The 14,784-nt window shown below is 39.3% G+C and overlaps 2 protein-coding genes across 2 annotated transcripts in view; both read right to left on the reverse strand.

The window, feature by feature from the left end:
- pde11a (phosphodiesterase 11a) overlaps nucleotides 1–9,904 on the reverse strand; it is a 34,016-nt gene extending 24,112 nt beyond the window's left edge. The window contains exons 1-5 of the mRNA XM_068704755.1: nucleotides 8,819–9,904; nucleotides 7,960–8,118; nucleotides 1,160–1,249; nucleotides 519–659; nucleotides 298–362 (exon numbers count right to left, since the gene is read on the reverse strand). Of these exons, the coding sequence (XP_068560856.1) occupies nucleotides 298–362; nucleotides 519–659; nucleotides 1,160–1,249; nucleotides 7,960–8,118; nucleotides 8,819–9,607 (1,244 nt within the window). The 5' untranslated portion in view covers nucleotides 9,608–9,904. The remainder of the gene's footprint in view (nucleotides 1–297; nucleotides 363–518; nucleotides 660–1,159; nucleotides 1,250–7,959; nucleotides 8,119–8,818) is intronic.
- A 1,041-nt stretch (nucleotides 9,905–10,945) lies between these two features.
- Nucleotides 10,946–12,867, reverse strand: LOC137868172 (cytochrome c-b-like). The gene is made up of 3 exons (XM_068704756.1): nucleotides 12,763–12,867; nucleotides 11,853–12,029; nucleotides 10,946–11,751 (listed from the first exon to the last, which is right to left on the reverse strand). The coding sequence occupies exons 2-3, from the start codon at nucleotides 12,022–12,024 to the stop codon at nucleotides 11,606–11,608; spliced, it is 318 nt and encodes a 105-aa protein (XP_068560857.1). The 5' UTR covers nucleotides 12,025–12,029; nucleotides 12,763–12,867; the 3' UTR covers nucleotides 10,946–11,605.
- Between the last annotated feature and the right edge of the window lie 1,917 nt (nucleotides 12,868–14,784).

Below are 14,784 nucleotides of genomic sequence, written 5' to 3' on the forward strand. Positions count from 1 at the left end.
CAGTATGCCTTCTATTCAGCATCAGCATATTACTCCCACAGCACTACAAATATTCAATTTTAATACTTCCCTTATTTTTTGTCCTTGATGGAAGCTTTACAGATTAAAACAAGGCTCTGTGCAGAACGTACAGATGCCATGGTGCCAAAGGCAAACAAAGGTGGAGATAAAACTATTTAATTAAAAGAGGTTACTGGGATGAGTAAATGTGAAAAAGGAGGGCAAAGCTATGTTTTTCATTAGGCCGACTGTTAGTGAGAAGCAGAGTAGATTTTAACACTGAAACACCATACATACCTGCTTTCAATGTCTGCACTACACTTAGGGGACAGTAGCTCAAACGACTTGGTGAACTTCACCACCTGAAAGTTTTGAGAGGGGAAGAAATCACCTAAGCTCATGGAAAGTGCACAGTGCTCACTGGTAAAACTAGAGGCAGACAGAGAGAACAGACATGCACATGCACAAATGTACAGACAAATAGCCATAAACACACAGCAGAGGAAAAAGAACGGTACCGGTGACTCAATGTCCTCCAGCAACTGAACAGAGCAGCGTTCGCACTTTAGCAACGTCTGGGCACGGTGCATGATCTTCCTGACAATCTTCTCCAGGTCAGTCTGCTCTTCAAACAGGTCATTGACTACCTCCAAGAGTGCCTGAATAACAGCAACAGAAAAAGACACCACCGCCATCATTCCAAACAATCTGAACCACGTTCTGAAACCCACTGTAAAAGCCACTTTAGATAAATATGTTTTGCCTTGGTCAGCTGTTAGAGCATGATTATTATTATTATTATTATTATTATTATTAATACTACTACTATTATTATTAATATTTTATATTATTATTATTATCCTTAAACCATAAACCAACAAGGTGAAGGTAAATTAGGCCCTTTATCTAAGGTAGTGACAATCCAATGTCATTATATTCTCTTCCTTGCGTGACATGAATTATTGCATCTGTTAACATTACTTCAGCCCATCCCCCACCATAGATCCAGAGAAAATGTCCATGCAGGACTGCATGCCGCTCTGTGATCCCCACTGCAGTGGCAGCAAGTGGGCTGCTGATCAATACTCAGCCTCAGTGTCAGCATCAGGGGGGGAGGAAGTAATGCTGATCCCAGGGATGGGGGGTTTATTGTCCTTACCCGACTCCTGTCATACTCCTTCCTTGATGCGGCGAACAGTTGGGCATTAGATATTGCAATACCACAGAAAGGCAGGTACATCTGCAGCACCTGTGGACATATTAAACAGACTTTTATTTAGCAGAAAAAGGGTTTTTTTAAATATCAAACATGGTCACTGATGTCACAAAATAACTGCTCTAACATACATTTATTTTGAGCTGCCCAAAAACGTTTTTTAGACATCTTTAAACTACAATGTGGTCACCACTTTGTCTGTATTGTGCATGTGGGCAACGCAATATACAGTCCTGCAATGGTTTAACGCTACTCCACTCATCTACAGATGGCAGCACATATACACATATACAGTAAATGAGCCAACAGGAAGTGAAGAAGAAGGCTGCTGGCTGGTCAACAATGTAGGATTTAAATAATCTGCCTTGCAAATATTTTATGAGGAGGGAAAAGCATTCAACAGATTTGTTAGAGCTCAAGGATTTAAACAATGTGCTTTCGAGAGAAACACAGAATGTAAACACCGAAAGAAAAGTCTGCAAGACATCTATGTTGTTGTAACCAATTTTAGAACTGACTATGAGATTAGAGCTTTTTTGTAAAAGAAAGCGAACAAAAAGAAAAAAGTTGAGCGAGTAATATTTTCATGCGAGAAAAACGTAGCTTTCAATTTGGAACAAGTAAATGGCCTTTCAATGGAATCATTACTTGCTAGGACAAATAAATCAATTCAACTGACATTTTACTATTTGACTGAAAAGTCAGACTTGCAGTGCCTTGGGCTGATAACATAAATTCCTTATTTCATTCATATTTTTCTTCACATAAATAATGTAATCACTTGATGTGGCCTAATGACTTTTTCTTAATATAAATTGAAATCGAATCAACGTCTCACTAGTTTGGAATTGCACATTTATTTTTTCCTCACTACTGTTGATTCATTACAGGCGCCAATACACAGGATGCAGAGAAGTGGCTGCAACCACATGCTGTTAAGACAGCTGTGATGTGAATACACAGGTTGAATTCTATACAACTACAATTAGCCTTATCTGAGAGACACTCAGCCTCCTTAACATGGAATCAATAGAATTTAGGTTGGGTGCTTCCTTACTCTGCCTATTTGTTTAGTTATCTATCTTTAGCATCTGGCTGCTGTGTAAACAATACGATGAGTACAACAAACCCACTAATATTTACCAGCCTTCAGTGCGACCTGGGGGTAGGGACACCACAACAATACATGAATGGGAAGTTACTCAGCTGTGGCTACTGATACAGAGATATCTCTTTCACCTTTTAGAAAAGATAATGCATCACTTACTCATCAGCCACAAATGAACATGTAAAGAACAGAATCCTATAGCACTGTGTTGATAACTGGGAAGCTTGAGCCAAAAAAAAACTTGAGTTAGGGACCCCATGTGGAGAGACGTCTAATGCAGAAATGAATATGCTAACAATTATTTATCCGTTACATGCTATAGTGAAATATATAAAACATGTTTTTAATATATATTAATATTTCAGTGTAATACTTTTGGAGCTTCTTCAGTGCTCTTACAATTGATCACATGCCAACTTGACAGGACTAATTGCTGGGGTCATGATAATTGTAGACTTAAAAATGGCATCGCAGCCTGGAAAAGGTTAAGTAACCCTGCTCTAATTGCTATCATTTCTCTTTACAATCAAACAGCTCTCTGGCTGTATATGTTTAATTTCTGTCTATATTTCAATGGTAGTATGGCCATTTGAATTTAAAGAGCGCTTTGACTATAGCAAGAATGAATGGTTTGTACTAAAGAGAGACTCAAGATTGAGGGAACATTAGAAAGTTTGTACATATAAATCAGGCTACAAATCCCTCATTCACCAGATCGTATGAAGCTTGAAATATACAAGCTTTGTCACTCTTCTGTTAAATCTGTGTTTTATAGTTTTGTTTTGTGTTGTGTGTTGTATTTTGGAAGACCACAATGGCGTCAATCATTGTCTATTTTTATCTTCACTGATTGTTTCCACTGATGCAACGAGTTATAGTATTGTGTTTATAGTAGTTAATGTTTAGTCATCAAATCAATTAAATCAATCAATACCATAAAACACAAAAAGATGTCACACTGATGTGTAAATTGTGATACTCTTTTTGCTAACTGCAAATTAAATCCCTAAATCCAAAAACAATGCTAATCATAATGTGATAATAATCTGTCGTGATAACGAGTACATTAACTTTATGCACTTCATACAGTCATTATACATAATGAAGCACCCTATGCAATTGTTTTCAGACATGGAAAACAGATGATGCTGAGCAATAAGCTCATACATAATGCTTTTCCAGCTGGCCTATGGAATTCTCTAATAATGATCTTCCAGAAAGGCGGTGGCCATCAATAGTCCCAGCAGGAGCAGATTCATTAGCGAGCAGGACTTTGGGTATCTGGCTATGGATCTACAGGCAAACCCAAGAAAAGCACTGCTCTCTCTAATTACATTCTGTCAGGCAGGCCATTATACAAGGTTGCATTACAAACGAGACGTTTCTGCCTCGAGACCCGTGGACTGACCGGTAAAGAGTGGTTTAATAACAAAAACTAACTGGCCGAGGCCTCAGGGACAGTCAGTTCCTCTAACCTCAATGACTTCCGCTTCCACAACTGGAAGATGAGGCAAGCCAAGGGAAATTACATAGCCAAAGCCAACAGCTTTCTTTCCCCTTCCCACTCTAGTAGTTGCTGTGTTCACTTTGCATGTGGTAAGGTTAATCCAATGTTGTTTTGCCAAGAATTGTTCAAAGCTCCCCATTTTCTCTGATCTCAAATGGGACTCCCTAGCCTGTACCATAGTTTTGCAAATATACTTAGCAATGATTGCTCCTTTTGAAGGTGGTATCAAATATTTATGCAACAGGAATCTACACTCCAATACCTTTTACAAAGTCGCTGTTAGACATCATTTGTATCTACATAGATAGTCAAATGCATACCATGTAACAAAGGACAGTTCATAATTCTGTGTTCTCCCTTTATGCCACCATAGGATTTACAAAGTAAAATGTCATACAAATTGAACAGTTATGATATACTGAATTGACTGGCTGTAATTTATGACCCTAATACAACACAGCTAATAAACACTGTACCACACCAGGATTGCTGATCAATAACTATTATCCATAAATGATTAAATTGTTCTACACATTGCTGGTACATGGAAAAACACCAGCAGCAAAGCAAGGTCACAACAACTATGCAGTGGATGTTGCATCAGTGCAGTAACATCAAGACAAATCAAGTCTTTGTAAACACACAAATATTCTAGTCGCCATAAAAGATGCGAGAAAGTGGATAAAATGAACCTCTCTCACTACAGTGACTCTTTTGAGGTTTTCTTGTACTTTGTAAACAAGTTCACAAACATACTAAAAAGAAATATTCCCTTTCTTTCAAAAGATGAACTGGAATTGAAAATACGGGACAGAAAACGGCAAAGACTAAACTTCACTATCATACCCAGCTCTTGCTTTTTGGTTGAATTGACAGTTGAACTTAACTTCTTTACACAACAGTGGGATCAGATCTAAGTGGGTCAAAGTTTGGTGTTTTCATTTTAGAATTTTTTTTAAATAGCTTGTACCTTTTTGTATGCAGCAGTGTTCGGAGGTAAGGTCAGTGGTGGTGAGAGACATTTATATCAATCACTGCAAGTTTAGTCTTTACTTAAAACTTCCTGAAAACACTCTTTCATTATACAGTTACACTGTCAAACACATTTCGTCAGTTGGACAAACATACTTTTGTATTACCAAGCATCCATGCTATCCTATATGCAGAGAATTGGCTCTAATGAAGGCAACCAATACTCATCATCTGCCACATATCGGTCTGTATCAGTTTATGTTTACTTGTTTTAAGAGTTGTCCACTCAGATATCACTTCGGCATGGTACAGTTTTAAGTCCTCTTATTTTTTTTATTTAACAAAATGTCCTTTACCCAAGTAAAACTATGCTAAATAGAATAACAGACAAGGAGTCAATATTGTAGTTCAGCATAGAGTTCAATTCAAGCCCTTAATCACCCCCATCATCCCCTGTATCTGTTCCTCTTTGAGAAGATAGGCAGCCAAGTGTGCCTTTTTTGGGGTTCCCACTGTACAGTATGTCATCCACATATATTCTTTTCCCATATCTTGCAGAACCCTCATATTGCAAATGTTGTTTTCATTGTTCTTTTTTTTTTATTTCCACTTGATTTAAGTGGATTTTAGTTGCATTGTGCTGCTATATAAAGAACTATGTAAGGAACCAGTTTGATATAATGCACTGTATGAATTTGATTTGATCTGAAATCCTGCAGGAACGTATTGAAGAAATGTGGCTCCAAGCAGAAATTGTGTTCTCTCTTCTTTAGCTGTAGATTTTCATTGGGAAATTGTGTGAACGCAGTTATTACAGTATTGCTTTGAGCCAATTTGACAGAGAGTTTGGCAGCCAGAAGGAGCACAGCGGTGAGGTGAGAATGCTATTAGACAATCGACTCGTACAGATGTTAAACTATATTGGCAAATGGAACCTACATGGGGGAACTTTGCATGTTATCAAGAGAAAATTCATGAAAATATCTGCCTGAATAAAAAATGTCATGTGAAATGTATTAAGAGACATGCAAAGTGAAAGAAAAGCTAAATCAAGATAATAACGCAATATGTAGAGATAGCAGGATGAGGTCAGCTTATGCACTTAAATTAAGTCAATAGCTATATTCCTCTACAGAAGATAATCAGACAACGTAATTATACATGGCTTCCCAAAGGACTCCCTTCCTGCAGGGTATGAACACAACACAATTACGGCAGCGTGGGATCTAACGTCAGCCATAATGTGTTTAAATATCCTATAAGCTTTCAGCGTGTAGAGAACAACATTTGTCCAAATAAAGATACAATAACGTTTCTAATGGCATCTGCTATTGCAGTATTGTCTCATGCTTTGAAAAGTGTGATACATTTTCTTGGGGCTTCCATAAAAGCAGAGCTGCAGCTGTGCGGTGCAGGGAGCTTACTGTGTTCTCTGATGCTGGCATTGCATTTCATTACTAATTTAGCTGTAGCCATCCTGAGCATTAGTGTGACGTTAATGCAATGTGAAACAAACTCAAAAAATCAGAAAGAAAAAAAAGAATTCCTAATCTGCATCTATTAAGAACAATGGCTGCAATTTTGACAGTAGAGCTCCAATTGAGAAAAACATACTATAAATAAAAAAACAAGTCTTTTGCAGTGAAACCTAAACCTGAAACAAAAGCACAGCTAGCTCTGTGCTGTCATGTTTCATCTCTTCTCCTCTTTAGGGGCTCACAGCTGCAATGAGGGAACAAGTCAGTGTGTTGGCTTGTCACCGCCTTTCTGTTACTTCTATTCATGTGCGCTGATGGACTAAACACGTGATCCTCGTGCCTCCCTCTCTAATGATGGGTAATAAGTCAAATAAACATTCCTTCAGAAACAGAAGGTCTATCTGGATTAGTGCAAGATGTAACACCCCCACCTACTGCTTTGACATATTATAGCCTAAATGTATATTATCTTCATTCACTTACATCTTTGCCTTTGTGTTTGTCGCAACTGCCAACTTGACTGATCTGTTTCCTGACTGAGCTGATTCGCATCGGGGTAAAATACTAAATAGCAGTCACACCTGGAAGACCTAGTCAGATTTTTTGGCCAATGAGCAGCTCCAGTGGAACAGTTGAAATACCCTTAACTCCACCACAAGTCGTATTTTGCTAACTCCATTAGCAATCACATACAGTAAGTTGTGAAATCTGAATGGTGACACTAAATTCAAGACTGACACTCTGGCAGTCCCACTAAGCACTAAAGTAAAGCACTCACCACTTGGAGCTTCTGAACAGCTTATATAAAGTTGTTATTCTTGGTGACACTACAACAGGGCCCAGGAAAAGACAGCTGTAAAGGCATGTTCAAACTCTCATGACAATAGATCAGCAATTCTAATAATGAGGTAAAAACAAAATGAAGCGTCAGTCTGAGCATCAGGCCACAAAAAGGTTCCCCAAACTGATGAATCCCCCAACAATGAATGAAATGTTCCATAGCAAGTGAAATGCTTGCAGGTAACGGCAAATCATAACATACAAAATATGAGAAAAATACCTTTTTTACTTCAGAAAATCCATTTGTTTTATACATATATTATATCTGCTATATGGAAATATAACATTGCATTCAAAAATGAGATCACTATGGCTATGCTTTGCTTGTGTACTACGAAAATCATAAAACAGTATTATCTAACATTTTACACTGAATAAAAAATGTCAAGCCCGACATTATCAACAGACAGTATTAACAATGAACGACCATCCCAAATTTTGTGTGAATCAATAATAACTGAAAACAGAGATTTCACATAAACCCCAAATTGTCAACCTTGAGGTGGCGCTAGAAGGAAAAGTCACAGGGTCAAGCCATTGCTATCCCTAGTGCCCTGTCGCAGATGTGTCTAAAACTGTGACCAAACTACAATATTGCCATAAAACCACGTGGCATATGGAAGTCTACCTTTTACATGTGCAGAAAACAAACCTTTTTATGGACTGAGATGATAATAAATGAATGTAAGTCAAGACAGCCTTTGAATCAAACAAAGAAAAGCCAACACAATCATCTTGATCTATTCTGCACATGCCAAGCAAGCAGTGGGACACATATTGTGTTATGAGAGAACATTACCTTCACCCAGCATACTCATAACTGTAATTGTGAAATTACCTTTTCATCATCTTCAGTGAAGAGTTCTCCACTTGAAGTCTTGTTGATGGCCTGAGCAACCCCAATGATCTCTCCATCACTGTTGTGAATGGGCATGCACAAGAGTGACTTGGTTTTGTACCCTGTCAGCTTGTCAATTTCATCACTGAACCGACGATCCTGCAATCCATAGGGACAGCACAAAATTAAAACACAGTGTAAGCACTTATTGCACAAAAAAAATCCAGTTTCCCTTTTTACGTTTAGATGATGGTGCAGTGAAATGCACAATTCATCAGGACTCTATGTCCTCCAAACCACAAAGATAAAGACAATATGACAAATGTCTGAGTTGAATAGGTCAGCTGTTTATGGACATTAAAATAACATAATGTTTCATTTATATTACTCATTTCTGCTGAAAACATTGGGTCTACCAGGAATAAGTCCTCTTAGACTTTTCTTCTACACTATCAAAAAGCCCCTAACATCATAAAGTAATTTCATGTCTTTTAATATAATTTAGTATCTTCTTACTTTCTTAAAATGATGGTAGAAAGTGAGATTTGGAAAAACAACAGGGAGAAAATGATACCTCTCCTTAATTAACTTATTTTGTATTACTCAGTGGTGTCTTTGAGAAACTACGATGTGTCACAAGCTGTTGGTGTTGGGTTCCCATGCTCTGTTACACATTTTGATTGATGATCAATTAACTGTGTCAGATAAAATGACAGACTGAAAGTAAATGATCTGTCTTCCTGTCTGAGTCTCTCTCTCTCTCTCTCTCTCTCTCTCTCTCTCTCTCTCTCTCTCTCTCTCTCTCTCTCTGTCTCATGCTAATGCACACACGCATGCATGCAGAAAGAGAAGCAGGCACCTGATAGGCGTCAGAAATGTTCACTGTCTCTCCGTGTTCAGCCACATATCCGATGATTCCTTTCCCCCACGGCACTTGAACTTCATCTGAGTTAATTGAGGGTAAAACAGTGGTACCTGCGTGCACGTCAAAGAATTTGGACACAAGTGTCTTCTTGTTGCCCGTTCCCTCCACTAAAAACAATGAGCACCGGTCTGCGTCGACCATAATACAAACAAACACGAGGATTTTGTAGCTGAGACTCGTTAGATCCAAGTCGTTAGATATGTCTTTCACGAGCTCCAGGAAAAACTCTCTTTCGTTGTGTTCTTTGAGGTAATACTTAAAATCCACGGCTGTGGACGGGTACTGGGGGATGTTGACTCTGGACTCCAGCAGTGCGCTCAGTATGTGCGCAGTGGTCGGGGGCAGAGAGCTCGCTTTCCTCAGCAGAGCTCTCCTCCTCATGCTCGTCAGGGGCTCCTGGGCCCTGGAATTGACATGTTCGTCGTACGTCCTGTTCACATTGATGGCCTTTGATCTGGCGAAAGTTTTGCGCAGCTCCTTCTGCGAGACCCTCCTCTGCAGGCCGTCGCGTTGGCTCGCCCAGCTGTCCTTACACGCGTTGCTCTTCTCCTCTCTCGGCCAGGCGGGAGCTGCGGCCGCCGGACTTTTGCTCGCCTTGTGATTCTTGAGCCATTTCTCCACCATGCTATAATTCCCCTTTCTGTTCAGGTAGTCCTCGAACAACTCGGGATGCGAGTCCAGAAAACTTTCCACGTCAGAGAACACCATAGTTGGCACTGCCATGCCTGTTCTTCAGATGGTCCTCAGCGAACCAAATCCACGAAGTCGCGCAGAGAAATACCATCTATGAGGTTTTACTGAGAGTTAAAGTAGAGAATCATTTGAATACCATAACTTCCAAGATGCGCTATCCTGGGAGCCCCTGGTGCTCTGGCTACATACCCGGTTTCCACTCTGTGAGGAGAAGGATGGAGACTCCCTTTGCGCACCAGCATATTCCTCTACAGCATCTCCACACCATTCACTTAATTTAAGAACATCAAAGCAGATCCAAGCAAAGGAAAGTAAAGCTCGCGTGGACTATCACATGCATTGAACATCTCCCAGAGAGCCACCACCGAGCATCACCGTCGTTTGGGTCTTCTTGTGTGCAAATGACGCTGGCTGTGGTTGGCTCGGTCCCGCTGACGCTTGCGTCGTCACACAGACAGGAGCTCAGTGTTGCTCCAGCAGTCATTTGAACCGCTTGTCCTCTTAAAGAGGCGCTCTAAGTATGATGATGGTGATAATTAGTTTAAAGTCATCTGTCATCTTCTCAGCATGCGTTAAACATAATGGATATTGTAGATGCAGTATATGTAAAGATGTAAAAATGGATTAAAGAGGTGGATGTTTGCTCTTTGATGATCATTGCTTTCAGCAATAATGCAGCGCGATTTATAAGGCTCCTGAAAGGCAAAAGGCCCCCATGTTGTGTGTGAATTATAATTTCATGAAATTATGCTTCAGCAGTGTCAACCATAATGGATTCCTATATGCAGTCCCTGACGAGGCTTTGGTGATGGCACTGCTGGCTGACATGTCGCCTGAAGAACAATGACACATCTATTACACAAGCCACACGCTTTAGCAAATGTGGAATCTGCAGTGGTTTATCTATACAATTTAATAATGGAATAACGACCTTTTCTTGGCAGGAGGGGGGTGTTAGAAAATCTAATTCCTTTATACTATTACAGTATTAGTGAATCTGTGTGCAGATGTGACCTCTGGACGCTAGAGGGAGCTATACTCCACAGCATAGCAATATAGACGCAACCCAACTCTGATGGATGAAACGGTTTTAGCTGCCGTCTCCCATCATGAACACTTGTCCAATGACCTCTTTAAATACAATCACACCCGAGCGTTTAAATAAAGGAAAGAATCACATGGAGTCTAAATAAAAGCCTTCTATAGAAAGCTCTGGTGTTTGCTACTAGCTTATGACAGGTGAAAACAGTTGTTTTTTTACACACACCCCCTCCCCCCCTCCCCTATATCAGCTTCCAAATTCAAATAGGCTCTTTGAAGCTACACATATAGAATCGCTTAATTTATAGAGAAAAATGGAAAAAAGCATCTTTCTTCTACAGTATATTGCACTAATTTGGTTCACAAATCTATATGAACCAAAACTGTAGAAACAAGAACACCATTTCAGCCTGACATGATCATCCACACCCTGTACGGTCAGTATTTTTTAAGAAACCCAATACTGACCACAGATTCACTTCTCGGAACATTGTGTCAAACAAATCAGAAAAAGAACATTTAGTGTCATTTCTTGTCTTCTATTTAACTTGCACATTCAAAAATGACATAAAAAGACTGTTGAAATATCAAATTAGAAGCAGACATGGCATATTCATTCATGGAACAGACAGTTTTTAAGACAGCTTGATTATAAATCAAGAAAGTACTGAAAACAAATTCCTGGATGACAATAAGCAAATAGAATACACAGCTTTCAGTCTCTACATTCTGAATACACAGTATAAGTTTTAATAAGTTATGCTAGAAAAGGAACCTGTTAAAACCAGGGGATATCATTTTCTCCACCACAAAGGAGGAGGAGAAACAGAAGTACAGCTGTGACAAGAATGGAAACTTATGTCAATACCAGTCAGAGATTGGTTGCCATTCATGCCTGATTTTGACAGAAAGACAAGTCCTGGCCTCTTTACCAGATCAGTTTGTCAGGACACAAAAACTGGTGAACACGCGCCGACAAAGAGTTCTTTATGAAGTTGCAGACTTAAGGTACGCTACAAGGTCGGTTCGTTCGTTCTTCTTTTTGATGCCAGCGAAGATCATCTTTGTTCCTGGAATGTATTTCTTGGGGTTCTCCAAATAAATCATCAGGGTGTCATCATTCCAGACAATGCCTGAAATCAAAGTGAGCAAACACAGTGAAGAAGAATGTTTAAGCCACACAGCATCATTCCACGGACTATTAAAATACTGTAAACTTGCGCCAAGTATTCACCTTTGCTTTTGTTGGCATCGGTGTAGGAGAAGCCCTCTGCCTGGCCTGTTTTGCGTCCAAACAGACCCCAAAGGTTAGGCCCCACCTTGTGCTTTCCACCCTCCTCCAGAGTATGGCACTGGGCACACTTTTGGACAAATGCCTTCTTGCCTTTGTTAAGGTCTACAGGCATGGTTTCTACAAAAGGAACATACACATACATACACACACACACACACACACACACACACACACACACACACACACACACACACACACACACACACACATATACACACACACACACACATACACACACATACACACACACACACACATAGGACAATTGTAGTTAGTTGCTTTACATTGTCAATAATTACTGATTTATGTTAAATTACTTCTATTGGCCAATCTAATTGTGTTTTGTTACTTTCCGTGGCTCCATTTAATTAAAATATATATTTTTTTAAATCCTCATTCTGCCACTAGGGGGTGTTCACAGTTGCGTAACTAGGACCCGGCATTGTTACAAAACCGCTTCAGTAACTTTACAGTTTCTGTTAATACACAAGCAGTACCGTAAAGTTACAGTGACACGTTGACTGTATCCGTGATGTGACGAAAATCAACAAAGAAAAGGTCGCATAGTGTATCTTAGACAGGCCTACTGTCAAACAATGTTATTATAAGTTAAAAACATATGTGAGATATGTAAAATGATCGAATGAAACATAAATGGAGACACTTTCCAGTAAAAGTAAGAACTGCTTGTAGATAAAAAAAGAGAATTCCCCGGAAACAGCGTAACACCGGCAGAAGACCACGTTGTACAAGAATAGACCCGGCAAAGACGGATTGAAGTCGCATAGAGCGATACTTCACTGGCAACAACCAACCAAAAAGCTTAATATTGTCATGATCAGCTTCTTACCTCTTCTCGGTGTTTATTCTGCGGACTTATTGAGACGTATTTCCTCAGCTTTTGGACTCCTACGAGCTCAGGCACGAGTGATTCCTGAACGTGCTTCCTCTCAGTGAAGTTACTCCCGCTGAAACGTCATCAGTCAGCTGACCTGTTTCATCATCCTCACTACAGCGGTTCAGAGACTTCTGATATTAAATTACACAACGGAAAACCTCCACATCATCCGTAGTAACCGCTTCTTTCTGATACCAAAAATACAAAAAAATAAACAGAACACCTCCCATGGAACATATCCATTCCTATTATTAGACACCGCAGCATAATCACAAACATTGTCTTAGACGTGCCTTGATTCGAGGTGTGGTGGGATTAACAATGTCTCTCTATCAGAGCAAAGTAGCATGTAATACATTATCATCTGCAATTTCATGGATGCATACAGTAACGTCAAATCGTGTCCTGTCATACTGCTGGAATTGACAGCTTAAAATGTGTTGTCACCTAAAAAAGGGACCTTACAGACATTTCCACTGGTTTCTGCCCATATACAGTATTCAAATCCACCCAATCCCCCTGTTGTTATTCAGTAGAAAACCTTAAAATGAGAATGTCCAATCATGACAGTGTATTAAGGCAATCACGAGTTGTAATATCTGAGGAAAAGCTTAAACTGGAAATCTGATACCCAACCATTTTTGAGACAGACACGGGCAGATGGGAATAGTTTATGGTTACCCTTGTCCATAGACTGCCTCTCAAGTTACTTTAGTACTACACTCTACATCTCTCAAGTTACTTTAGTACTACACTCTACATCTCTCAAGTTACTTTAGTACTACACTCTACATCTCTCAAGTTACTTTAGTACTACACTCTACATCTCTCAAGTTACTTTGTACATAAAATATTCCCTGCTGTGTGTGAAAAGCCCAGGTTGCAGATTCATGGCTCTGCCCACGGAGCACCGCACACTAATGAGCACCAAACCATCACACACAGTTACTTATCATTGGTCTCTTTGCCCATCCAAGACTTCAATAAAACAGAATCCATTAATACTGGTCTGCCCTCTTCTCTACATTGAATATTACGGCCATCTATGATGCTTCCATTGATACTGAGGTCACCATGTCTCACCTCTTACATCACAGAGGTGAGAGCTGAAGGCCAGTTGACCTATGGCTGACACATAATCTCATTCCACTGAAATATGTCATGCAGTCATTACCATCCATCCTCTGTTTTCTATATTTACATTTACATAAAAGTTACATTCCCGTAAAGTATAACCGTCAACTCGAATGTAATGTTAGAGGAGTAAATGTTGGAATATTACATGCTGGAGTAGAGAATTTAAAAAAAAGAACGTTCTAATACAGTACCTCCAAATCATACTTACAGTAGGCACAACAGCAGCACTTGTGTAAATGTACTTAGATATCACGTTATTTTAGTTTGTCCTCTGCAGTGTGCTCTCAACTTGTCTGAGATGCAAGAAAAACATCTTAAAGCAGCAATATTACAAAATAAAAATACTCGGTTAGAAGTAAAAGTCCTACACTCAGAATTATACTGTAAGTAAAAGTACAGTAGTATTGGCAGCAAAATTAACTTAAAGTATCAACACTAAGTATTTATTTTGCTGAAAGGCCCTTTCCAGAGTGTTGTTATTGTAATATTAATACATAATTATTTTTGTATGTTTCAACCTGGTCAACATGGAGCTCATTTTAATAGATTGTGTATGTTGTTGGTTAGTACGACTGATAACAATGCATGATATTTTATGCAATTAAATTGTTTTAAATGTAAAATCCTAAAATGCAAAGAATTACAGAAAGTGGAGTAGAGAGCGTAAAGTAAGGTATGTTGGAAATTCTCAAGGACAGCGTTGTACTTTAGTACAGTCACAAATACTCAGTACTTCTATTTAGCAACTCTGCACTGGTGGTGCTGAGAAATGCAATCCTAAAAATGAATCATGTGGCTAAAACGTAAAAAGGTAAAAGTGGCTCAAATCTTCAGAGC

Source organism: Cebidichthys violaceus, unplaced genomic scaffold (assembly GCF_023349555.1).
Source record: "Cebidichthys violaceus isolate CVI_PGR_0920_01 unplaced genomic scaffold, fCebVio1.0.p SCAF_11, whole genome shotgun sequence".
Taxonomy (NCBI): Eukaryota; Metazoa; Chordata; class Actinopteri; order Perciformes; family Stichaeidae; genus Cebidichthys; species Cebidichthys violaceus.

What these genes read in the sequence shown, in the direction of transcription:
- LOC137868172 (XM_068704756.1), bottom strand. Translation starts at nt 12,024, where the DNA reads ATGCCTGTAGACCTTAACAAAGGCAAGAAGGCATTTGTCCAAAAGTGT. An exon ending in CGATGCCAACAAAAGCAAAG is followed by an intron (nt 11,752 to 11,852) that starts GTGAATACTTGG and finishes CTTTGATTTCAG; the next exon opens with GCATTGTCTGGAATGATGAC.